The 27830-nt window shown below is 36.8% G+C and overlaps 1 protein-coding gene and 1 long non-coding RNA gene across 2 annotated transcripts; both read right to left on the bottom strand.

Annotated features, from left to right (window-relative positions):
* Positions 1–3116: 3116 nt before the first annotated feature.
* LOC26527128 lies at positions 3117–22535 on the bottom strand. Its single transcript, XR_001448963.3, has 3 exons — positions 22299–22535; positions 21694–21949; positions 3117–3168 (listed from the first exon to the last, which is right to left on the bottom strand). It is a non-coding gene; the product is annotated as an uncharacterized LOC26527128 (long non-coding RNA).
* An 859-nt stretch (positions 22536–23394) lies between these two features.
* On the bottom strand, positions 23395–27816 carry LOC6585318 (atypical kinase COQ8B, mitochondrial). Its single transcript, XM_015160859.3, has 4 exons — positions 27707–27816; positions 26764–27645; positions 25175–25994; positions 23395–24119 (listed from the first exon to the last, which is right to left on the bottom strand). The coding sequence occupies exons 2-4, from the start codon at positions 27467–27469 to the stop codon at positions 23567–23569; spliced, it is 2079 nt and encodes a 692-aa protein (XP_015016345.1). The 5' UTR covers positions 27470–27645; positions 27707–27816; the 3' UTR covers positions 23395–23566.
* Between the last annotated feature and the right edge of the window lie 14 nt (positions 27817–27830).

Genomic DNA, 27830 nt, shown 5'->3' with positions numbered 1-27830 from the left:
GAGCGAGCAATTTTGGCGGCTAAAAATAAAGATGTGGATGACCTTAATTTTATAATTCAAAATAAAATCGTTGGTACTCTGTATTCATTCAAATCTATCGACTGTGTAACAAACGAAGATGAAGCCACTAATTATCCAACTGAATTTTTGAACTCCTTGGATGTGCCTGGTTTACCACCGCACAATTTACAACTGAAGGTTGGCTCGGTAGTTATCATGCTTAGAAATTTAAACCAACCAAAACTGTGCAATGGAACGCGTTTGGTGATAAGGAAACTGATGAGCAATGTGATTCACGCGTCGATACTCACAGGAAAATTTAAAGATGAGGACGTTCTTATTCCTAGGATTCCGATGATCCCAACAGATATGCCCTTTGAGTTTAAACGAATTCAATTCCCGATTCGTCTTGCTTTCGCCATGACGATCAACAAATTACAGGGCCAATCTTTGACTATTTGTGGCTTCAATCTAGAAAATGCGTGTTTTTCTCATGGTCAATTGTACGTGGCATGCTCACGTGTTGGCAAACCATCCGCATTATTTGTTCTTGCACCTGACTAAAAAACGAAGAATGTCGTTTACTACAAGGTGCTTGAATGAAAATCCGATTAATAAATTAATCAGAGTGTATCCCAACCTGAGCAACATAGCTTTCAACAATTTTTTACCTAGAAATAATGGATAGGGCAATGCAACGTTTGCCAGGCCAGCTAGTTTACTATATTATACAGTAGTATAGCAGTAAATAAATAAATATAGTCAGTCAGTCAGTCAGTCAGTTTACGGCACAGCCTCAAGCGGACCTGACTGTTCAGAAAAAGAAAACCAGTAGAACTGATATGGCTCAGTTTATATTCCGACGAGAGATTTTAGACCTATTGTTACTAAATTATATAAAATGTATTACTTCATTGAATACAAAGGTATTCACAAGAACCCAACACAGCGTCCCTTCATTAGTACTCTAGTGTGGGAGCGCTTAACTTATATCTTCAAAAATAGGATTCGAAGACATCACTTTTCGGGCGACAACCGTCGCAATGAGATAAGTGCAATACAAAACAATGCGTCTCAAATATCTTCTCCGCCAAACATCTCTAAATAGGAGTTTAGATACTCTCTGTTCACTATAAACCACATATTAATACACTTACCTCAAACAGTAGTGAACATTTCTTGATTGTCTATAATCGCCACTCACCGATCTACTTTATTGAAGAAACTTCAGCACAACCAATCTTGCATGAATAGAATACTTCTGATTTCTTGACTCCAATCTTACTTGACTTGGATCTTGACTTCTGATCTCACTCCAAACAATGGTCCACATCATAATTCGGGCGACAGCCATCCCAACACTCAGACCGCATACTCAGAGAGAGTATGTACGCTTTCGAGCCTCTGAGTATACTCTATACTCAGGAAAATGCAGCTAAATACGCTGCAGCTCACCAACAAAAAAATACAAAATCAAAAACAAAAAACTCAGTAGCTCAGTAGCCTTGACAACAGTGATAAATAAACAAATGTAGTCAGTCAGTCTACGGCACAGCCTCGAGCAGACCTGACTATTCAACAAAAAAAAAAAAAAAAAAGACTATTCAAAAAAAAAAAAATTTTTTTTCCAAATCAAAAAGAAAAATAATTCAAATCAAAAATCTGCAAAAATTCAAAAAAAACAAAAGATTAAAACCTGACTGTTCAAAAAATAAATAAAAAATTCAAAATTCGAAATTAAAAAAAAAAAGTTAATTATTAAAAAGTGTATTTTTGGCTTTTTATACTTTTAAACTTTATAAATATTTCAAATTTCAAATCAAAAATCTGCAAAAATTTAAAAAAAAAAATCTAAAGATTAAAACCTGACTAATCAAAAATAAATAAAAAATTCAAAATTCGAAATTTAAAAAAAAAAAAGTTAATTATTAAAAAGTGTATTTTTGGCTTTTTATATTTTTGGACTTTTAAACTTTATAAATAATAAAATTGTGCGCGTGCGTACAAAAGCTAAATATCTCGAATGTTCAGGTATTTGTTTGTCTCAAACATAAATTTGTGTAAATTATTTGTTTTATATATATAGAGACTGTTAGGCGGTACGAAGTTCGCCGGGACAACTAGTTTTTCAATAAAAAAAAAAAAAAAAATGAAAAAAGGAAGTCTGAGCTCAACGAGAGCCCGAAGGAAACTGAAAGCTTATGGCTTATGTTGGCTACCTCTAGTCGATTCTTACGGAACAGGGTCGCAATGACGATAGGAGATTTTAGAGATGTGCCCCACTATGATAATTTTTTATCGATAGATGTTACTCAGAGACAGTGCAGCATTCGTTGCATATTTACGCCTTCGAGCCTCTGAGTATACTCTATACTCAGGGAAATGCAGCTAAGTACGCTACAGCTCACCAAGTTAAAAAAAAAAAAAACAAAATACAACAAAAATTTTCCAAAACAGGCCATAAAAAAAAAAAAAATATATATATCCAAAAATATATAAAAAAAAAAAATATGAGAAAAAATTGTTCCAATGCAGGCCACACATATAAAAAAAATCAACCAAAAAAAATTTTCCAAAACAGGCCATAAAAAAAAAAAAAAAAAAAAAAAAAAAAAAATATATCCAAAAATATATACAAAAAAAAAAAAAAAAAAAAAAAAACAAAAGAATGTCTGAGCTCAACGAGAGCCCGAAGGAAACTGAATGCTTATGGCTTATGTTGGCCACCTAGTCGATTCTTACGGAACAGGGTCGCAATGACGATAGGAGATTTTAGAGATGTGCCCCCTATGATAATTTTTTATCGATAGATGTTAGCAGGAGTTAACAGAAAAAGGGTTAGCTGAAAGGTGGAATCGTTACACCGAGTTTTGATGACTAGGAATTAATTGTCATTAGATAATGCTGCTAAGCCGAATAATTCAGTGATATTAATATTTCAAAAAAATTGTAACAACAGTGAATTGAACAGCTAGACACCAGTCTTTGTCCGTAATATTTAAATCGAGTGGCAAGAATTGCATATGTGTTAACTTAAGCTAACAGCTCACATATTTTGCAAGAAAAAATCTGAGGAAATACTTTGAACTATTTATAAATATATAAATATGTTTACGGTACCTTTTTTCCAATTCAAAATCTAATTGTTTCTCCAGTTCATACTGCAAGCTGAAAAAAAAAGAGGAGAAATGAAAATCATTGTTAAAACACATTTGTATTATTGCATATCGTGAAATCACATCGATTTGCTTATGCTAATATCTTAATTATTACGCCCTAATTGCGACCAATCAATTTTTATACTCATTCACGAATCTGAAGCTTAATGCAATGACCGTCTTGCTATCCATCTGTCCGCTATGGAAGCTACAGATTTAAAATTTTAAACATACATACATACACCTTCAAATAATAAGGTGTTAAGATTTTTCCAGTATGAATTCAGTGCAAAGGACTGGCAATTTTGAATACCCGCGTTGACAACTCAAATTGAAAAATTTATGGTGAATCTATGCTCAGTGGAGCAAATAGGGCAGAGCTGTATCTTTTACAGTTTCGGAAGTAGAAATTTTCACGACTAAATTACTGTTCACATCCCCTATTGATAAGTGAATATTCTGCAGTCGGTAATGTCCAGTTGAAACATCCTTATTCATTTTCAATAAATATATATTGGTTTTCAAAATTTAATAGAACATAATTTAAATGCAGGCTCCCGCATTCACAAATAAAACAAACAAAAAAAAAAAAAAAAAAAAATTCAATGAAATATAAAAAGATACAGGAGCTGTCGAGCTTAATTGACTGCTTCATACCCGTTCAATACCGAATATGAGCTACATTTATTAAAGACCATATTCGCCTGACCCATCTGGCAGCCTTATATCTTCTGACAGAGATGCCAGATCGCTCATTGAAATGCCGCGTTGGAAGCTTCAGTACGAGCAGATTCTTACCATGTATCAGTAAGGCTGATGGCAGAGTGGCCGCGATAAGCGATGAGCGAGAAAGCTCTGCATGATACATGTCAGACATGCTTGATACATGTCAGAGTGCAAGCGAAGCGAGAAGAGAGCCAAAGCGAAATGTAAAGCGAGTTGCGAGAAAGCGATTCTGAATCGTATTGAGACGTCGCCAATGACATTCCAAAATCGGTCAACTTTGGAACAAATTCAGCATGTCCGATGAGGCTAATTTCTTATTGAATGGGTCGGTAAATAAGCAAAATTGCCGTATTTATGCAAATGAAAATCCTCACGTAATTCAAAAGGTTCCTCTTTACAATAACGAAATCACTATTTGGTGCGGCGTTAGCGCGAAAACTATTATTGGGTCGTTTTTCTTCGAAAATGAAGATGGCCAAGCTGCTGCCGTCAATCAGGAGCGTTATCGCGATATGATAGCAACTTTTGTTATGCCAGTTATTCGTCGAAAGCGTGTGAGGAGGTTCTGGTTTCGACAAGACGGCGCTCCACAGCACACAGCTCTCATCCCAATCGATTTTTTAAAGAAATTCTCTTCTCGTCAAAATAAAAAAGCTGTGTTTAATTTTGATATAAATAAATAAAAGACAGGAGTCAGTCGAATATGGACAACCCTGTATATATAACAATATTATTTTATAGGATTAGACAGGTATATGAATAGGAATTTTAGAGGAATTGTCAAAGTTTGAGATATAGATGTAGCCACGCCCCTCGTTTGCATATTCACTTGATCATCGATATATGTATTATTTTATTTATTTTATTTCATGTTTATATGTTATACATCTTATCTGATCTTAAAACACATATACTCTCTTGTTCACGTGTGCCGAACGAGTAAAAAAAACGTAGAGCCGGCAGCGTAATTAAAAATTGTTATCAATTTCAATGGCTAATTGTGGTGTATTTGTAACGGCCTTTGTATGCGTATGTGTAACTGTTTGTATAAAGTTGTGTGAGTTCAGCGACTGGTCAACTCTTTGTATACAGATGCATAGATTACAAAGCAAGCTGCCCAAATACCAAATGCGAGCACGGACTACAGACAACAGACTATAGAACAGATACAGGTATAGGTAAAAGTACTGGCACAGGCACAAAGGTACACTTATAGTGGACAGGTTATTAGATAGGAATTTAAATTAAATAAAAGCAAAGCAAGTGAAAAGAGAGCATCAAAAAACTTTACAATTGGATACCCTGTAAAATTGAGCTTTAAATTAGCGTAAACAAATTTGTGTTAAAAAGGATAACCTAATGCAAATGACCAAATTGTAACAGACAGAAGGGGCTGAGCCGCTGATGCCTTCAAATTTGACTTTCCCCTTGACTAACGCGAAAATATTTCAAAATATCAATACATTTATTTTGTTTCTGTATACAAAATATATAACCAAGCGAAAAGCACAAATTTTGAATTTGGTGAAAACGAATTATTCTGGCTTTAAAAATGGAACATCCAAATCTAAAACATCAAATATGGCATACGAATAAAAAGCACTATGATAGTTTTGAATACCGAATACTGGAGTTAAGCGGTCTTTATCAAATAAATAAAACATACTTATTCTTTTTATTTTTTCTTTTTTTTGGGACAAGTTATAAATTTACTGTAGGAAAAAAGTAAAAAAAAAAAAAATCGAAAAATATTGATATATCGATATTTTTAATGTTGCATATCAAATATGATATTGATATTTTTCAAAACTTAAAATATCATCGATACGATAATCTAAAAATATTCACAGACCCTATTAGATATACAAAACTGTATTTCTAGGCGAAAATGTCGCCAAATGTATACAAAAAACAATATACCCTTTAACTTACGTGAAAGAACTAATAAAATTTTGGTAAATATCAAAATTTGTGACGCATAAGCCATGTGAACACATGTTTGGCGAACAATAAAGCATAGTAGGCATATAGTTGGATGAGTGTGTGTTTGTCTGGGTGTATGTATGTGACTTCATATTCAATTGTTGTTGACTGTTGCAAACTGTTAGCATAGAGTGAAGATGCAGGCATATATACATACGGACAATAAACACATACATATATGAATATATATGTATATTCATATTCAATCTACTGTCGGGTTAATACCGCCCATTTCTACCCTTGAACACCTCTACCAGCCCAAACTAATATACCCAGGATAATGGTAGACATTACAACAACTTTCCGAGTTTTTTAGATAACGTTTTCTTTTTCAGTTAAAGTTTTTCGCCTGAATATATTGAAGAACTACAATTCCGAAAATCCCATTACTTCTTCACTTTCGAGCATTTATATTGTTTACTGTATTTATTTCAAATAAACTTTTTCTCCAGAAATCCAATTCTTGTTGATTGAAAGTTAGTTCAATTTCAATCAACGGGAATTGAATTTGAGTTTGGACCTTGTGTTATAAAATTAGACTTCAGTATTTTACGTAATAGTTGTGTAAGTGTATTTAGTTAGTTTAGTCTTAAGTTGGCTATGCATTTTCTGCTCGCAGCATAACTTTCATAATTAATTTATCGGACAAATTAAGTTGTCGCTTGTCCTAGCGGCTGACACATGAGCCTATTATAACGCAGACGCAAACTGCACCCACATGAAGCCCTATTAATATACGTAAGTGTATTAGGCTAGGGCGGGAAAAGTTAGAGAAAACTCCATTAGCTGATGTGCTTGGCTTTAGACAGCAAAATCCAAGTTTAAATTCAGTCATTCAGTTTATGCCGAGCTTCTTGGTTATTAAACAAGAAGGCTCTAGTTGAGACTGCTCGACTAGGAGATACCCTGGACCCTCCAAGCTTTCAAAACGTGTTCATAATGTTCAAGTGTATGTGAACAAGTATCTAGTACTAATTGGCGGCAAAGGGGGTATCCAAAATTTGTAAATTACAAAATCTCCACATCTAATAGTATTCAAATTGGGCTGAAAAAACTTAATAAATTTATCGATTATCCTCGATAAAAAGATATCGAATGAGAATTTCAGCTATATAGATCTTATAACTTCTAAGATCTAGGTGTTCATACGGACGGACGGACAGACGGACAAGACGATATCGACTCAGCTCGTCGCCCTGATCAAGAATAAATATACTTTAGGGATCTGCCACGCCTCCTTCTGCCTATTACATACTTTTAACAAAACATTTTCAATGGGTTCAGGGTATAACAATGCGTCTCAAATATTTTCTCCGCCAAACATCTTTAAATTGGAGTTTAGATACTCTCTATTCACTATAAACCACATATTAATACACTTACCTCAAACAGTAGTGAACATTTCTTGATTGTCTATAATCGCCATTCACCGATCTACTTTATTGAAGAAACTTCATTACAGCCAATCTTGCATAAATAGAATACTTCTGATTTCTTGACTGCAATCAAACTTGACTTTTTGATTTCTGATCTCACTCGAAACAATGGTCCATGTCATAATTCGGTTTTTTCGGGCGACAGCAATCCCAACACTCGGACCGCATACTCAGAGAGACTGATTCGTTGAATATGTACGCTTTCCTCTGAGTATACTCTATACTCAGGCAAATGCAGCTAAATACGCTGCAGCTCACCAACAAAAAAATACAAAATAAAAAAAAATATCCAAAATAGGCCATACAAAAAAAAAAAAAAAAAAAATTGTATATGTATATCCAAAAAACATATTCAAAAATAAAATTTTTGCATATAAAAAAAAAAAAAAGAGAAAAAATTCCAAAATAGGCCATACAAAAAAAAATGGGAACTTTTCAATTCAATAAGACTAAAAAAAAAAAAAAAAAAAAAAGAGGTCTGAGCTCAACGAGAGCCCGAAGGAAACTGAATGCTTATGTCTTATGTTGGCTACCTAGTCGATTCTTACGGAACAGGGTCGCAATGACGATAGGAGATTCTAGAGGTGTGCCCCACTATGATAATTTTTTATCGATAGATATTACTCAGAGACAGTGCAGCATTCGTTGCATATGCACGCCTTCGAGCCTCTGAGTATACTCTATACTCAGGGAAATGCAGCTAAATACGCCGCAGCTAAAAAAAAAAAAAAAAAAATAAATAAAAAACCAAAAAAAATTGTTTCAAAATAGGCCATACAAAATATAAAAAAATTTATGTATATGTATATCCAACAACGATATAAAAAAAAAAAAATTGTTGCAAAACAGGCCATATTAAAAAAAAAAAAAAAAAAAACTATATATATCCAAAACAAATATAAAAAAAAAAAAATCCAAAACAGGCCATACAAAAAAAAGTAACTAACACACTTCAACAAATTTTTCAATAAAAAAAAAAAAAAAAAAGAAAAAGGAAGTCTGAGCTCAACGAGAGCCCGAAGGAAACTGAATGCTTATGGCTTATGTTCGCTACCTAGTCGATTCTTACGGAACAGAGTCGCAATGACGATAGGAGATTTTAGAGATGTGCCCCACTTTGATCATTTTTTATCGGTAGATGTTGCTCAGAGACAGTGCAGCATTTGTTGCATATGTACGCCTTCGAGCCTCTAAGTATACTCTATACTCAGTAATATGCAGCTAAATACGCTGCAGCTCACCAACAAAAAAATACAAAATCAAAAAAAAAAAATTGTTCCAAAATAGGCCATACAAAAAAAAAAAAAAATATATATATATATATATATATATATATATATATATATATATATATATATATATATATGTGTATATGTGTATCCAAAAACATATACAAAAAAAAATTTCCAAAATAGACCATACAAAATAATAATAAAAAAAAAAAAAAAAACAATATATATATACAAAAAAATATAAGAAAAATTTTTCCAACGCATATGAAAAAAATCCAAAACAGGCCATCCAAAAAAAAAGGAACTTTAACACACTTCAACAAATTTTGCAATGAAAAAAAAAAGAAAAAAACGGAAGTCTGAGCTCAACGAGAGCCCGAATGAAACTGAATGCTTATGGCTTATGTTGGCTACCTAGTCGATTCTTACGGAACAGGGTCGCAATGACGGTAGGAGATTTTAGAGCTGTGTCCCACTATGATAATTTTTTATCGATAGATGTTAGGAGGAGTTAACAGAAAAATTAACACCTCAGCAAGTGTAAGCTGAAAGATTGGATTGTAACATCGAGTTTAGATGACTAGGAATTAATTGGCATTAGATAATGCTGCTGAGCCGAATAATTCAATGATATCAGTATTTCAATAAAAAATCGTAAAAAAATAGACAATGTGTAATTTATAAAGCTTTACAGTGAACTGAACAGCTGAACAACAGTTTTTGTCCGAAATATTTGAATCGAGTGGAAAGAATTGCATATCTGTTACTGTTAATGCCAGATCCCATTAAAAATAATTGCTCTTGCCACACCATACCATGTTATGCTATTAACAGCATTCTGTTAATAACACAACCCCAACACCAGTTCTCCTACTGGTTTGCGGTACTTAGCGCCCCCGCGCCTCCGCTCCACTTGTCGCTTTCCTCTCCTGGTAATGACACTTAAGTACACATCTATTACACATATTTCATATGGACGCACAGCTTTCATCCCACAAAGACGAGGAAACTACAACCTGGTCTTTTTATTACTCGGCGACGCCACCACTCCAACAGTTACCTTAAGCTAACAGCTCACATATTTTGTAGGTTTAAAAGTGTTCAAGTTAGGCTGAAAAAACAAAATCAATTTTTCGATAATTCTCGATAAAAAAGTTATCGGACAAGTTATCGAAAAAATATGATAAGCTTCGTATAGTATACAAGAGTCCACATGCAAAATTTCAGCTGTCTAGCTCTTATAACTATTGAGATCTAGGCATTCATACGGACGGACAGACGGACAAGGTTATATCGATTCAGCTCGTCACGCTGAAAAATATACCATATACTTTATGGGGTCTCCGATGATTCCTTCTGCCTGTTACATACTTTTCATTTTCAATGGGTTCAGGGTATGACAAGTAAGGGTGTTCGCGTTAGCACTAACCGACTAAGACATACCAGGTAACTCTTCTAACTTCCTATCTACATAATGTTGTTTTTAAGGGAATAATGATAAGGACAATGACAGACAATGATTGTTTATAAATGAAATTCCGTGACTTGAGCTTGAGTTCTCTGCAAATGCCCTTAAATAACTTGACGTGAATACGCATAATACCAAGGCAAAGAGAGCCTATGTAAGGCCTAGGTAGGTTCAGCTGCTTTGAGCACAAAATCGAATCGATTTGAACCCAATACCAAATATTTTAAAACCAAAAAGCAAATCTTGTCCCGTTCATTTGCGATTCATGTCGCGTCTGAATGTTTTTTGCTTGCTTGTCTTTGGCATTTTTGACTTGATCCAAAATAGTTCGATGTTAAAGGTGTTAAATGACGACCACAACAAAATCGCAAATGAATAATACAAATTTACAAATTGGTTCAGGTTTACGGTTACTCAATTTGTAGGCCAAACATTTCAAATAGGCGGGGGAACTGAAGGCAAGCAAATTTAGATGAACTGTCATCTTCTGGAATATTGAGTTGCATACATAAATTTATATTTTTATGGATAATATCTAGAAGTTGACCTGAGTCCCTGGGCCTGCCGCATTTTGTGATAAAAAGTTTCGTGCACAAATTGAAATTTTTCTTTTTACTTCTTTTTTTTTTTTTTTTTTTTTTTGGCAGTTCATCGAAGCGTTACTATAATCACTTTTTTGCATGCAGACACACCCACCAACACGCATACACATTGCCACACACTTGCGTGGAGCTTTACCAGTTTCGCAGTTGGAGTTGTACTTTGTACTCATGTCTGGAATTTCCAATTCTTAGTTAACAAATCAACCTACTTGTCCTCTCTTGCATTTTTGCTTCGAGCTCTTCTCCCCGTTCCCCCTAGTACACCACCCCCCCTTCTCTGCTTTTCACTCCTCTAGTCCTACTGCTCTTCTGCTTTCCTTCCATTCTCTCTTCCCCCTTCTTCTCTGCTTACGCTCCATCCTCTTTTTCCGCCTGTGTCATCACTCTCTTTCGCCCCTTTTCTACTTCTCGCTCTTCCCTCCCCCTTATCAACGACCTCTGCCTGCACTAGCTGTGTGTCTCCTTCCCTATCTCAACTGTCGCCTGTCGCCTGTCACCTATATCGTCTACATCCACCCACCCTTGTTCTCTCCTCTTCATCTTCATTTTACCTTTCTTCCCTCATCTACTTCCTCTTTCTTTTCTCCGTTTCCTCCACTCCCAAGTTCCCTTTCCACCGTTTTTCAATTTTATATTACTCTCTTTATCAATCTTTAAAACAATTTAACAAGTCACATTTTCTTTATCGCCTTTATAATTTCCCAACATTTTTCAATCCATTCTCATCTGACACATAGATCTATTATCAATAGCACTTCAGCATTATCATACCATTTTTTCTGTTTCAATGCATGAATCGTCTGTCTTATTTACTTAGCACAATGCCATATAGGTATTACAATAATTCTCTCTCTTTACACACATTCCAACCGAGAGACGATTCTCTATAGCTCTTATCAAGCTTGCATTACGTAGCTTTGATAGGGCACATATGCCCTATAAAATGAACCAACGATGCGGCCGTAATCAAAACTCAAAGTCACCAAAAGGCAAACTCCACCAACCCCTCTCCCTTAACTCAGCCACGCCCACAGTCTACCAGCCATCCCTCTGACTTCAGCAATTTCCAGTTCCGAATCTATGAAACGCCGCTGCAATTAAATTTTTTGCTCAATTTTTTCTATATATCGATATGTATATATATATAAATATATACTATATACCATATAAGTATTGGGGGTATACTCGTACTTTCGTTAATTACGTTGCCCAAGCACTTGACCATATAATCGATGTATAATGAAAATGCGTTGCTTGCATCTTATCATTTCTTTTGCGTTTTATTATTTTTCCTTATTTGTTGTTGATTTTTTGTAAATTTTTTGTTGGGGACACAAAAATAGCAACTCACAAGAGAACGAGAGAGAGACAGGGAGAGAGTGAGAGAACCGGTTGTAAAAACTTGGCTGTGGGCAAGGCAGGGAAAATATACATATATCGCCATCTACATATATATATATAAATATATAGATATATAAATATATATATTATGAACTATGCGACAACAGGTCCAACATTGTTGCGATTTTAACAACAAAAAGTGGTTTGCTCCAGTCCCCAACTTTGGCAATGTCCGCTCTTTGCCCCGCTTAAGGTCGTCTGTAGAACGGAACCCGGAGCCAACGAATGAGATGCGCAAGAATAATAATGAGAAAACCAGCCGAGCAACGTTCTCGATATATCGCAAATGATTATTACGCACCAGCATGATCATCATCATCATGATTGCCGGCAAACATCGATGACGCCGGCCCAGGAATGTGCCAAGCCACCCACCTTCTCCCCCTCACCCACTCCCTCTGTCTCTCTCTCTCTCTCTCTCACTCTCTCGCGGCAGAAACAGCAGGCGAAACAAGTTTCGCTCAGTGAGCTGCGATCTACGAGCCGCATCGCATATACTGTCAAGATCGTTCATAAACAGACCAAAGATCGAATCGGATGGTATGGTCTGGTCTGGTATTATAAACGGGGCTGCCGCGAGGGGCCGGGACAACAGGCGGAAGACAGGTGCAACGCATTGCACATGCAACAACTGCCAACTGGCAACAACTGCCAACTGGCTTACAGGTTGTTCGCTTGCTCAGTACATGCTGTGCCAAAAGGTACCGAAGATCAGGTTTCTGTTTAGGGATTATCATGGAATATCACGTGCAGAGTGTAACCAACTATTTAACACATAACGCGCATTCAACATGAAATTAAAAAACTAATTCCAAAATTTGATAACAAACTATCCAATAAGTGAGTGAGATGTACTAGGTGGAACAGAATAAGCTTAAAGATCTGTTAAAATAAGCAAAGCTAATAGCTATAGAGATCAGATCTTAATCCTCAGTTGATTCCATATATTTTAATAAAGAACAAACTTGACTTTCTGTCAAGATTAGCCATTGATTCCAGAACAAGTTTAAAGATGAGTTTAGATCAGTGAAACGACAAAAATTAGAAGATCAGAATTATAGTTTAAATAAAAAGGTGCGAATTCAAATTACGCTAAGTCAATGATCTTAAACTGATTTCAAACAGATAAACAGATAAACAAATCAAATTAAAAACAAAACAAAAAATCATATAATATCTGTTAAGATCAGCTCTTAATAAAGAACATATTAGGATCTAGACAGAAATTCAGCTGTATGTATATAGCCCAAGCATATGGGGCACTATCTAAACATACTATATTCATATACATACATATATACTCTAAATATACTATAGATTTATTTGTTTAAAAGATGGAATCAGCTGATTCAGATTATTTCCGAATAATATGCTGTAAAATCCCTTGGAGTCATTTAAATTAGTCTTGAATATATTTAGATCAGTTTGGTTACATATACAACTATATGAATGTTGATAAACAATTTCAATATGAATACGTAGAGTACATGGTATGCTAATACAATCCGATTCGTAGATACATATATGTACATATATGACTAGCGACGTGCGTAAATGAAAATCGAAATTAAAAATCTCTCGAGTCGATTTGCTGCTGCTAAGCAGAAAAAACGCCCGCACAATGCGCTTTCAGTGCTTAAGTGTTATATTGTTTAAACAATTTTTGTAGTTAAAAAAACATTAACCAACAGCAACAACAACAACAAAAACAGCTAAATACCAGACCTCCAATAATTTGAATAAAAAAAAAAAAAAAAAACCCGAAGAGCTAAATTCAATACAAAGTAAAAACATCAGAATATGAAGAAGAAGAATCAGCAGCAGCGCAGACGTTTACACAAACAATTTATCGTTCTTATTAGTATTGCTAAGTAAAATATCGACAATTTTCATGTTTGCCTAGCTGCCCATTAAAGCTGATCGATAGCTAGGGTATATTGACGATAGTTAGGCATATTGTCTGTAAACAATCTTAATCAGCTCTTTTTCTTTTCTGTTTTCTTTGCCGATCAGATCATATCCCTTGTATTCTATGGGGTATAACCGAACTATTTCACTGCTTAGTCGCTACCATTCTCCCCCGTGTTTTATTCTCTCTCGTTCTCTCTCACAATAAATATTCTGTGTCTCTCCCTCTCTTTTTGTGGAGTTTCTCAGATTCATTTAGATCAATTGATATTTATTTAGGAAATATACCCCATCGAAGCACCTTCTATAAACTTTCTCCCTCTCTATGTTTCTCTTTCTCCATCTCTGTGTACTCTTTCATTATCCCTTGACTTCCATTCTCATTACCTCATCCTCCTACTCCCCCTTTCCCCTTTAATTCCATCTCCCTTTCTGTCTCTCAACATCCCGCCTTTAGATCTGTTCTCATCTCTTTACAGGGTATACCCTAGCTGTTCACTCCCTCTCCCAATCTCTTTCACTCTCCCTGATGGCGCAACACAAATATGAAATGTGTATTTACTATTTCGTATAGCAATCGCCAAAACCAATTCTAATGCCAATTTCGACTGCACATTGCCCACATTTTTTGCGCTGATTCAGAGATTGGGGATTGTGTAACTTTGTGCGTGCTACCGCGGTTTTGTTAGACCCTTATTAAATTTGACTTGCGCTATCCATGCTACGCATATGAGTCAATTTCTCAATTACCTTATCGCTAATAGTACTTCTTATATCGCCGGCTTATATATGAGTACTACAATACCAATTATCATTTGATAAGCGAACAAAACCTTTGTTAGTTTCGATGACAACATTTTTTTTTCTTGCATTTTGTTTATATATATAATTATATACTTCTATATTATGAAATCAGACTAAATTCTTTTGGTGTTTCTTTTTAGTAAAGTCATTTCTTACATATATTTTTTTCTCTTTTTATCCTCTCTACTCTAAAAACCTTATTCAAAGCCGAAATGGGACAAGACTACATTATCTGTACAGATACGGAAAATTTTTAAGTAGGGCATATTTACAGGCGTGACTGAGCCGATAAAGTCTATATACTACATTCTTGATCAGCAGAGATTTATATCAAGCTGCTCGCTTGATTTTCTCTCTATAGGAGGTTGAGATTGACTCTATTAAGCAATCACGTAGCTCAAATACATTTTAGATAGATGCAAATTCATTTCAGATAAGATGTTATGGTATCGTGTCTAGCCTAGACAGAAGCTGCAATTTATCCAACACCAAGTAAGACTCAGGAAAAAGTTCGGGGTACCCGTAAAAGTCTTTACTTTTTAGGATACCAGCTTGTGCATAAATCATTATTCAATATGTATAGAATGAAGCTAAAATATATCCCACAAAAACTTAAACTGAAGAAGTCCGGGTAACTTCAATTCGTGTATTATTCAGCATGTAATCAACAGCTGTAAGCCTCAAGAAGTTCTAGTATCGTCTAGTCATTTACCGACGACAAGTTTTCATATTCTGGTTTTCTCTCTAGTAGAGGTCTAGAAACTTGTTGCTATATCATTGCATTTCTATACATATCAGTTCACTATATCATTATTTTTCGAGTACTACCTAATCTAGAACATAACTAATTCAATATAGTATCACAATTACAACTCTCCAACTATTTTCTGGTAGTTAATTTTGCTTAATATCTGGTGGGACTCGCGACAGCCGTTGTTTCGCTCTATAATTGTTTTTAATATCTCTCAGCTTAATGTCTAGTTAGCAATTTTCCAATGGAAGGAAGAAGAAGAAGAAAGAAACAAGAGTTGGCCATTGCTCGTGCCACTATAATTTATGATTGGAAAAACTATCCGGCATTTCCTTCGATGCATTCGTTGGCTATATATTTTTTTTTCTACTTTTTGCATATTCATGAGGCATGGCAATAGATTCCAAACTTGCTTATAAATGAGATACACACACACACGTATACACACACATGCGCGCACACACACATTGACTGTTGCTGTTGTTTGTAATTTTAATAACACTTAACAAACGCCTTGGACTTGGCATGAAAATTGTTGATAAATTATGTATTTAATAGTTGTTGCCCCTCCTCCTACTTCTGCTGCTTCTTCTTCGTCATCTACTCTTCATTGTTGTTGTTGTTGTTGTAGTTTGGCTGGCGCCAAAGACATAATTTTTAATTACTTTTGATCGTCGAGTTCTCAGCATAACTAGAAAAACTCGAATTTTCCGACCAACGTAAAAAGTTGCAATGGAAACTTTTCGTATTGATATTAACCGAAAAGGAAAATGCTAAGGAATATATTGAAATGCTGATGGAAAATTATGAGGAAAAGCAACAAGCATGTGATAGACTAAAAGCTACCCTGTATGAAATCAAAGGACAGAGAAATGCAAGGAAATTTTTAAAAACATATGAATACAAACAAGCAGCTGATAGACTAACAGATACCCTCTTTACAACTAACACAACACAATTAAACCAAAAGTTTGTAAAATTTCTGACAATAATTGGAGAAAAACAATTGTGTGACAGACTAATAGATACCCTATTTGAATGCATCAATAAAATACAGAAGTGCAAAGCTAACATGAAATAAATCGATGGAAATGTTGAAGAAAGCATCGATGGAAAAGTTCTAGCAGATAAAAAAGCTACCCAGCTAGACGATTGCTAGACATCCAGGGTATTAATATTCAAATTCTCAGTAATAAAAGTGGATTTTAGTTTTGTTGTTGTACTACTTTTTTCGCACAAGTAAAAAGTCAGGCGACGTATTTTAATTTTAATCATGATTCAAGGATTTGATTCAATTGCGTGCACAATCAAAATTTGGATAAACGACAAGTCAAGTCAAGTCAAGTCAAGTCGAGTTGAGTTGAGTCGAGTCGACCCGAGTCGAGCTCAGCCCTTAGCCAGCTGGGAGCGGTATTCGTATACGTTATTTTCTTCTTAGCAGTTCTGCGTGTGTGTGTGTGGGGGTGTGAGGTATGTGGGACCGGGGGGTATACTCTATTACTCTATCATTATCTAATAGCTGCGCAAAACGAATTCAACTGCGAGTTGTTGAACTGTGCCTTCAACTACGAGTGAAGGCCTCCCGGCTCGACACTTTATCGCGCGTATCGTGCATAAACTCGCCAAGTCGTCGATTTGTACATATGTATGCATACATACATATATATATCTACATGTGTATATCAAGTCAAGAGAGCTACAGCTACACACATATACTTAAATATGTGAATGTGTTTACGTTTGTCTGTGCTTAAATCAAGTAAACGTGTCAATCACAAAACGTCTTAGAAGTGTCAACAGCGCAACCAGCGAGAGAATCACACAAGAAACAATAAAACGATAATAATATGTTAGCTTGTAATAATAATAATAATAATACGAATCAGCGACAACAACGACAACAGCGGCAGCAATAACAACAACAACGATAATCAGTTAGATAAACATCTTGGATAGATAGTCACGAAGCGGGAATGCCCTTAGAATTGAGCAATGATAACATAAGTAAAGAAGACTGCGAGGGAAATGGGATGAGAGAAAAAGAGAGGACAGTAAAAAATGAAGGCAGGCAATAAATAAAGACAGAGAGAGCGAAAGAGAGAGAGACCTAAGGAGAGAGAAAGAAAAAGAGAGAGAAGGAGAGAGAGATGGATGAATAGATAGAGGGAATGGGGAAGAAAAAGTGAATGCCAGGGAGAAATGGAGAAAGGAGAGTAAAAAATGTAGAGAAAAGAGAGAGAGAGAGAGAGCGATAATGACAGATACAGCGAGAGAAAGATAAATCCAGAGTAGCAAGAATATATAGAAATATTCAAATATCAAAATGAGAAGCGACGAGACGAGAGATAGAGAGAGAAAGCTATAGCTTATAAAGAGAAACGGAAACGGAAAACAAAAATCAAGTTCTCTATAAGATAGCAATAGGCGGTAAAAGTGAGTGAGAATGAACAGATGGGATTAACTATACAAATTAATATACATATGAGTTTACCAATTATTTTTCGGATTTAAGCGTGAATTTAATATTTTCGTAAGTGTATCTTTCTTAAAATCTTAAAATTTTTATAACCACACGAAACGCATTTTTAGATCACATTAAGGACAATTAAAAATTTTCTGAAAATCTATAACTTCCACAACATTATGCAATTTCTTCTGAAATTGTAAGTTGAGATCCCAACTCAAGAATGAATGAATTCAAGTTTTATAATAAATCTTGTGCTTTCACTGAACTACCCAAATACAATTCAAGGGTGCTAGTATTCAGTATGCATTATCTACATATCTATATATATTCATATAATTATACTTTGTTTTTTCAATTATAAGAATAATAGTCACTAGTATGCTATTTACGCGCAAGCGAATCGTAATTGAAGAATTTAATCGTCATATTTGCCAATGACAGCTGCTGAGTTCATTTTAGATGGGACGCCACTCCATCTATATACATATATTTACATTGAAAATGGTTACTCAAAAGGTGTAGTATACCAGAGTTAACAAAGGCGGAAAAAACTGTATATTCCTACACGAAGAGATAATGTACTGAAACGATACAGATATATCCGTCCGTCCGTCCCTCTGTCCGCTCGTTCTGCTGTCTGTACTTTCGTCTGTTTATTCGATCCATCAGTCTATTAGTTAGCCTTTCTTACAGTCAGTCTGAGCATTTGGCAGATGAGTTGGGAGAATCTACATCCGATTGTCTGTCCGCCCGTCGATCTATATATCCGTTTGTCTTTACGTCTAGCTGTTCATCTGTTTGTTCGTCTGTTTATCCATCATTTCATTATGCCATCATTCGACATTCCATCCATTCGTTTAGTGCTCATTCAATATCATATTCCGTTTTCCTTTCAGGCTGGGTATTTGCTACTCGTGCACATCTAACTGGAGGCACTCTTAATTGATTTTTTTGCTGTCTGTTTCTTTTTGGAAATTTTTTTTTGCTCTGGGGGCCGATGCTGACAGAAACGAGTAAGAAGAACTACTATTTGGTGTCTGAGTGTACTCACGAATACTTTTTGAATACTTTTGGCGCTTGGCACGTGGGTGGCCGGCAAATGCGGAAGCGGCACTTGAGATGCTACACAAATGACAGACAGAAAGACAGACAGAGACAGAGGCAGAGGCAGTGGATCACCCTCTGCCCCTGTCTGCCTCTGGGTAAGCGTGAGAGATACTGTATATCTGTTAACTTATAGTTCTATATGTACATATCTTGTATCTCATAAGCATATTCGCAACGCTTTTAATGTTGATTATCATCATCAAGTGGGTGTTTCTACATGAATGAAAATATTTAAATGGCAGCGCAAAAGGCGCACTAAATCTCAGCATTCGCATCTGTATCTATGTATCTGTGAGATACACAGATGTCTATCTATATATGTATCTGTACATTTATATATCTGTATCTTTGTTGCTTTGTCGCTGTATGCGAGCAATCGAATCAAGAGACAAACTGGGTAATTGGTTCATTATATTGTAGAAGCCAACGACATCCGCTCGTTAATGTAAATTACACAATAATTTAATATTATTATTTTTGTCGATTTTATTGTTTTTTTTTTTTTTTTTTTTTTTTTTTCTTTTCTTTTTTTGGCTTCATTGCCAATTTGCTGTCTTTACATATGCAAATGATAAACATCGCACAACATTGGGCTCATTTTTCGCCATCCAAAAGAGAACAAAATTTGCCAACTTAGAGTTTGGTTAACTTTTTAAGTTTTTCTTTTGAGAATTGCACTTTCCAACACCGTTTCCAACGCCGTTTTATTTCATACTAGTTTAAGTTGTTACATGAACTCAACTTAATTACCTATTATTATTTCGAGCACAAAAAAAAAAAAAAAAAAAGGAAAACTCATTTAAGTTAAAGCACTTCGAATTCCACAAATAATACGTTGTTTTTTTTGTAGGATGAGTTACAACTAGGAATATATGATTAACTATATTAGTTATCACTTGCAGTTGTTTATTCACAATAGCGATGGCTCGATTTGCAACGCCCATAGTGGGCGGATCGGGAAAATCTTGACATGTTATAAATATATTTAAATATTTTATTGTTTGTATTAAGAGTTCCTACATTTATCTTAAATTTAGATTATAGGTAAGTTAAATTTACATCACTCCAAATTTTATGTACAATCACAAGAGTTAAAGATAATTATTATTTAGGAATTTCCATGATGAGCATGAGATTAGCCATGATCTGATCTCTACTCTATAGTTAAAATATCGAACTATGCGAGTATTTACTGTATTCTAAATTTAATATTAGAAATAAAAATAAAAACAAAAACAAAACAACAATTCGTAGCTTCTATGCAAAAAATAAAAATCCAATTTCGAGAAGAAAAAAAAATTAAGAATGAAATTGAAGAGAATAAATAAATTAAACGAATTCTTGTCGCATGCTCTTAAGAACACAGCGAGCAGATAAAGAGCGATGCAGAGCGAAAGAGAGAGAAAGAGCGAGAGAGGGAGCGGGAGAGTGAGAGAGCTGCTGATAATGCGAGCGGCAACAACAAAATGTGAAATACAATGGGAATTATCAGTGGACGGCGTGATATGATTATCAAAAGGTTTCTTCTCTTCGGATTGTTGTTGTTGCTGTAGCCGCTGGCAACGGCATTTCTCAATACACATGCTACATATGTAAAGCAGTTTATTTGCCTCACACACACATACACGAAGACACATACATACATACGTATAAATATATAACATATAATAAATATACTCTACATATGTATGTATGTATGTACAAATTATTTTCGACGTGCTTTGATAGTCCAGTAGAATAAATAAATGCAAAAAAAAAATAAAATAAACAAATATTATATAAAAATAAAAAAGAAAAACAAATATGAATACAAAATAAATAAACATTGTTCTAAATGTTGCTAAGGAAAATGTCACGTTTTAATACAGTTCACACTATGAAAAGCTTGAAGCACCACAACGTAGGTAGGTGACAAAGATGAACTAGCAAATACCCTGTAAAATGTTTAAAATGCAAATATAATCAGCTACAAAACTTGCAAAATTTAAGTGAACTTAGTTTTTAACAGGTAAATAACTCAATGAAACAGTATAAATAAAATAAATAATATTTAAAATATACATATAAGATAAATTATAAGTACATACACGCTTTACTAATATTTATTAATAATGTTCTTTTTCTACAGGGTATTTTTAAGTAAGAGTGAAACCAATGAACAGAAAAAAAAAGGACTATAACTGTAACTATTAAAATATTACTGTTGTAAATATTACAGTTGTAGGTATAAACGTATGTATGCGCATGTGTGCATATGCACATGCATGTGTGTGCTTTAGCACAGTCACAATATTAGCTAGCTTAAAACTAAGCTAAACTAATTGCTTGAAGAGCAACAAAACAAAAATATTAGTCAGGGCAATTGAGCTCGCTCGTTGGCTAACTGCATTCACAATTTGCAGATGCAACAAGCTGGCAGCAAACCAAATAGACGGAACAGTAATAAAACCATGAAGGAAAGAAGGAAAACAAAACAAAACAAAAACACTTTCATTGATAAAACAAAAAATAAAAATAAAAAAAAAACTAAACAGCAGCAGCGTATAAAGATCAACGGCTGCTGCTGCTGCTATTGCACTTTGTCTTGCGGCTTTCGTTTTACACTCTCCCTCTCGCACACACACACGCACACACTTGTGCATATACTTACATTTGTTTGTCCAAAGTAGCTGGCAACAACAACAACTCTGGCATCAATCAGCCGCAAAGCCTCGTCGTCGACAATTGAGACTAACCAACATTAAACTGTAACTTCCTCACACGCACGTACACACATACACACACATTGACAGAGACACATTCGCACACATGCAAACACTTTTTTTTATATATAAATATATATATATATATATTTTATTTTTTATTTTTACATGACGTGTTGTAAATTTTTGCACTAATTTAGTTGGCTTTTGGTGAACAGGTTCACACAACAAAAAAAAAAAAAAAAAAAAAAAAATAAACAAAAATCAAATTATTTACGAGAAAAGGATATTTGTAACTGTAAACACATTGGAATTGAGTTGCGCGCGCGCATTTTAAGTCGCATCAGCACCAACAGCAACAACAACAACAACAGGCGGCAACATATATTGAATTAAACAAAAACATATATGAATGTATATATACATATATTTTAAGTAAATAAAGAGCGCACAAATTAAATTTAATAAAATACACGTAGACACACAGACAGAGCCATGTATATGCATATGTACATAAGGCGCTGTCTTTTGTTGTTATTATTATTATTATTACTATAGTTGCTGTTGCTGTTGTTGTTGCTAGTGTCGCTACTGCGGCGACTACTACTTCGCCGATCGCACACCGCATGAGACGCACGAAGTGCACGACGAACGATCTGACACGCACGAAATGCAAAAACGCACTGAAAATGATATTTAAAAGAGAGTAGCGACATATTATTATTTACGAATGCTCCACGCAGATATGGTCAGATATGTCAGGCGAATTCCATTGGAAATGCTTAATGCGCCTTTTGCTGCAGTCATATAATGGCGTGTTTTCCATATTAAATCCAATTGTATAGTTGAATAACAAATTGTAAAGGCAAAAACCAAACCGTATGAAATCAATTCAAATTATAATCAAAATAACGCAAATACTCTAATTGGCACTGTTGTGCTCAATGGGAGCTGTTAAAAGTGTTGTACCAGCATGATACTTGATCGTTTCGTATGTTATCAAAGATCACAGTTCAAGTACAAGTGCTTTATACCGGCGTGATACTTCATGTTTTATTTATTGCGCCACTGTTAATAACAGCGAACGTGGATGCGTTGACATACCAGAATGTTAAACGCGTTGCCGTTAATTTCTATTAGCTTTGATCTTTATTTTTAATGCGAGTTAGCTAAGAAGCTTGAATTTAGAGGATCTAATACCTTTGGTTCCACTGTCTTATAGTAAAATGAACAGCCGCTTGCAAGTGTCGCTCAAAAAGCCCAACAGGCTGCAATTAATACCGTCGTTTTTTTAAGCTGACTCCTTTTAAACTTACCGCGCTGTTGGCAAAAATAGATTCAGTTCAATGGTTCAATCTGCTATCTGTAAAGTAGCTCAATTTGCAGTTATGTTAATATGAACAGCTGCACAAAACAATTTATTTTTACAACGATTTATGTAATAAAATTAAATATTATTGATTATTTTAGTATCAATTAATTTAATACTCAAAACATATATTTTCTAATGGGTATTAAACAGTATTAACCTTTTTTTTATTTATACATATATTACAGAAAAAACAGTTACTCGCTTATGGGTTTACTGATTCCGTTTTACAAATGAACTACAGAATATTTTGCCGTTAGATTAATAGGAAAAAGGAAAATTGAGCTTTTGTTATTTATTCCGCAACCTTTCTAAAACTATAAAGTTAACTGTTTGCTAATCAATTACATTTCGTTTTCCCTTTAGTGGCCAGTAACAGAGACTATGAGCATTTTGTTTACATGCCAAACACACGACAAAAAAAAAAATATTAAAAGAAAACAAGTCCTGGCTTAATCCTTAAACTTGCCCAGTATAATGTCCTTGTAGAAGGGCACACAGTTCATGCGGACATTGAGACGAGCGCAGAGCAAAAAGATGCCCGACAGCTTGCGATGGATCGAGTAGATCTCCTCCGGCGGCGGGCAGAGGCGATGCGCCACCATCGTTGGCACCAGAGCGGCCAATCTCTCCGTCGTGTTCTGCTTGCCGAAGTCAAAGTCGCCGTCGTAGCGAAAGATCTCGCCGAGGATCATCACCGCATCGACATGCGCCTGCTCCATTTGCTTCGTCTCGTAGCCGGTGAGAAAACCCATCTTGCGCGACATCTCGAGGACGCCGCTGCGATTGTTCTGCGCCGCACTGATGATCACCTGGCGATAGTTCCGGATGAACTCGTGTTTGTAGAAGCGCGTCGAACCAAAGTCGATCAGCATCAAGCGTCGACTGTTCACATCGTACAGGAAATTCGACCAGTTCGGATCCGTTTGCATGCATTCGATCTCGAAAAGCTCGCGCAGGCAGAGCTTTAGTACCGAGGCGGCGATGTGAGCGCGATGATCATAGCTGGATAGAGGATTAATAGAGAAAACGAGAGTTTAAATAGAGTTTTGAGAGAGAAAAGTGAACTTAAATTGGGTTGAAGGAGCAAAGAGTAAAGCTAAACCGGACTAAAAATGCAAATTATTAAGGTCAAATATGGGTTAGGAAGAAAAAGTGAGGTTAAATTAGAATGAGATATTAATAGACTCAAAAAATAGGCAGGGATTACGAAAATTAGGGCTAACGAACAATAAAGTGAGGTTAAACAGAATTAAGATTAAGAATGAATAATTAAAGTGGGTTTCGGGACAAACAGGTTGGTTAAATAGTCACGAGGGCGAAACCTTAAAAGTTGGCAAAAGACAAAAGTAAGCCCAAATGCATTTACAGGATAAGGTGAATACCAGTTCCGCGATAATAATTCTTTTATCTGGAACTAGTGGAAAATAACATATGAACCAGTTCAAAAAATTGTGTCGCATAGCGAATCATGTAGGTAACAAAAATATTGAACTGAGAACTAGATGCATAGCAGTTCGCGGAGAGCCGGTTGAAAACTGTAAATGTAAAATGAACCAGCTACATGTGCATCTGTCTTTGTCTAATCAATGACATCAGCTTAAAGGAATTGAATTGAACAGCGAATAATATTGACGTAATGGATATTGAGACTTTACTGGAGTCAGTGAGGTACATGAACTTTCAAATGAACCATTGCAATATTTAGACTCAAAAGTAAACCAGTGGAGAAGTAGAGCTTATCTTGTCTGATCAATTGCATTGCCTAAGGTATATGAATACAGTTGAAATACATTATTATTCACTCGGAACTAGCTAACAATAAGCCAGTCCGTGTCTAATCAATGGCAGGAATGGATAGACAGGAGATTTTCGTTCGGAACTAGTAAATAATGAACCAGTTGTTTGCCTACTTAATAGTATTATCTGAGAGAAATGCATAACTACGACTGTCTCTCCAAAATTACACTTTTGGAACTAGTGAACTACTGGTTCACGACTGCAACTCAAGAGAGATTAGTATTTACTAATAATAGATCCGCCTCTAATCCAGCACTCACCTGAGCTCAAAGCACTTGTCGAGTGGCACTCCCGGAACCAGTTCCGTGGTGAGCACACTGGCGGTGGTCAGTTCACGCACCACCTTGGGCACATAATACTCCTTGTAGGGCGATATCATCTGGCGGAACTTCTCCGTATATTCCGCCTCGCGTGCATAGTCCACCTCCCATTGGAGCTCGCGCTTGGCCACACGCACCACATTGTCGATGAAGAAGCCCTGGGGGAAGACGTCCCAGACCTTGAGCATGCCAACGAGATTGTCGATGTCGCTCTCGATGCTCTGGGCAACGCCGGGATATTGGATTTTGATGGCCACCTCCATGCCGTCCAGCAGCGTGGCCCGATGCACCTGCCCGATGGAAGCTGCCGCGAACGGCTTGTCGTCGAAGGTGCGCAAACGCTTCCGCCAGTCGGGCCCCAGTTGGGTGGTCATCACGCGCTCCACCTGCCAGTCGGGCATATAGTCGGCCGCCTGCCGGACACGCTCGAACGCCTTGGCCAGCTGCGGCGAGACCACGTTCGTGTCCTGTATGCTGAGGATTTGGCCGATCTTCAGTGCTGCACCGCGCACCTTGCACAGCGTGTCCACAATTCTCTCCGCGTTCGCCGGACTGAGCAGGGCGTCGCGCATGTTCGTCGATCCGCCCAGGCCGAGGGCGCCCTTGGTCAGCTCATTGATGGTGCCCAGGCCCAAGCCGGCGAACAGGCCGCCAAACGAGGCCATCCGTCCCAGGCGCGACGCCGGCACCCGCCTCTGCTTGGCCACCTTGCTCAGCTCCGGCAGCGTCGATTCCTTGGCCGGCGGAGCAGCTGCAGCAGCTAGAAATGTGCAACATGTCAGATGTAAAGCATGTCGCGAAAGAAATGGAAATTTCGCTCGAATCGATTTCATTTTGAGTGGAAAAACAAATGGAACTGACAGTCAAACTAGTCGAAAATCTGAAAGCTAGGCCAGGCTAGAGTTGTAAGTGTGCACAATTTCGTATCGAGTCGATAACATATGAAATTGAAATGCGAACTATGGGAATTGAGGTATGAAATTGGGGTGGAAATGAAAGTGAAACACGTGGAATGTGAAACATAATAACTGCAGTCCATAAGAATTGCAACTGAAGTGTGACACATTTGAAATTGAAACACGAAAAACAAACTTAGTCACAGAAACGATTGGAAAGTGATTGCATACAGCGAGTTTTAAGGGAAACATGTGGAATCGGAACACAAGCAATGCATATGAAGCAGTATAAATGAAATGTGAGCAGAGGCAATGCATATGAAGGCTAACTCAAAATAGAATTGGAATTAGGGCAGTGCTGATTCGCATTAAATTTAGATTCGCTCAGCATGCAACGAAATGGAATTGGAGAAATGAAATTTTCATAAAAATTAGTCTCTAGGAGTGAGAGTGAGATTTTAGGGGAACAAATGGAAATGGCACACCGGCTATGCATATGAGCATTCACTCCAAATGAGTTTCTCGCTTGTAAGTCAGATTTTAGGGAAGCAAATGAAATTGGAACGCCGGATGCAGATTCACTCAAAATGGAATTGAAACAAAGGAAATATGGAAACCGTTCCGCATGCCTACCCTTATTTCCAGGTGTTTCGGCCGCAGAAACCGTCGAGCTGCCGGCCACAAATCGCATCAGATTGTCCACATATTCGGTGTCCTTGGCCAAGATGCCGTCGCCGCCAACGGGCTCAGGTGGGATAGGTGTTGCCTTGTGCTGGGCTGCCTTCGGATCGGGTGTGGGCAGCTGCTTGGTCTGCGTGTTGGGCGTGCGCAGGCTGACGTTGCGGTTCATGTTGCGCTTGGAGAGGATCTCCTCGAATTCGAGCAGCGTTATGGACGAGATATCCACGGTGGATGCGTCGGCACCATCCAGGTGGCTGCGGCTCGACCGCTGGCCCTGACCGCCGGCCGTGCTGCCAGCTGTCGCCTCACCAGCTGCACCGCTGCCCGAGCCACTCGGCTGCCAATTGAGGCGCTGTAACGTGCTTAGGTCGCACGGCAATTTGGTCTCCAGCAGCTGGCACAGGCCGTGAGCGACAACGTAGCCTCGTTCGCCGGTCTCCTGGATCAGTTCTTGAGCCTTGCGCAGTCGGTCGCTCGGATGTTCGCTGGCCTCACGCAACGCGTCCACCGTCTGACTCACGTTCACTGAGATCAGTTCGCGCACACTCGAGTTGCTCCACAGATGCTTAGTCAGCGACAGATGCTCGCGTCCGCACGCCTCCGCAACTATTTGCAGACCGCGCAGTACGCCCAGCACGTCTTGCGCCGACCGTGTCATCTCGTTTGACCACTTCACAAACGAGTGGGCGATCGATTGTTGCTGTTGTTGTCGCTTTTGTTGTTTGTTTTGTTTATTCGCTCTTGTTGCCGGTCGTTGATGGCGCTGGCGTCGGGCTTCTGCAACTTGTGGTGCTCTACGGCATCTGTGTGCGTTGGCACGGACGAAAGTTGTGTCTAAAATGGAAAAACGTCGTATGTAATTCAGTTACGTAAACGTAAATAAATAAACTTGCACGATTGTTGCGAAATTCAAAATCAGCTGTTGGCCAAATATGTTTAACTCGTTCAATTGCACATGGGTCATGGCAGTGTTGGCAAAAGCGTAAAAGTTTTAACAGTTCTGTTAATGCATGTACAGT

Source organism: Drosophila mojavensis, unplaced genomic scaffold (assembly GCF_018153725.1).
Source record: "Drosophila mojavensis isolate 15081-1352.22 unplaced genomic scaffold, ASM1815372v1 contig_136, whole genome shotgun sequence".
NCBI classification, from domain to species: domain Eukaryota; kingdom Metazoa; phylum Arthropoda; class Insecta; order Diptera; family Drosophilidae; genus Drosophila; species Drosophila mojavensis.
The sequence above is the reverse complement of the archived record's forward strand: the minus strand, read 5'-3'. Positions and strand labels throughout refer to the sequence as shown.

Bases quoted from the DNA above. Each gene is read 5' to 3' on its own strand.
- LOC6585318 (XM_015160859.3), bottom strand. From the start codon at position 27,469: ATGACACGGTCGGCGCAAGACGTGCTGGGCGTACTGCGCGGTCTGCAA. The intron at 25,995-26,763 runs GTAGGCATGCGG...GCACATTTCTAG, and splicing joins CGAAACACCTGGAAATAAGG to CTGCTGCAGCTGCTCCGCCG. The intron at 24,120-25,174 runs GTGAGTGCTGGA...TCCTCTATCCAG, and splicing joins GACAAGTGCTTTGAGCTCAG to CTATGATCATCGCGCTCACA.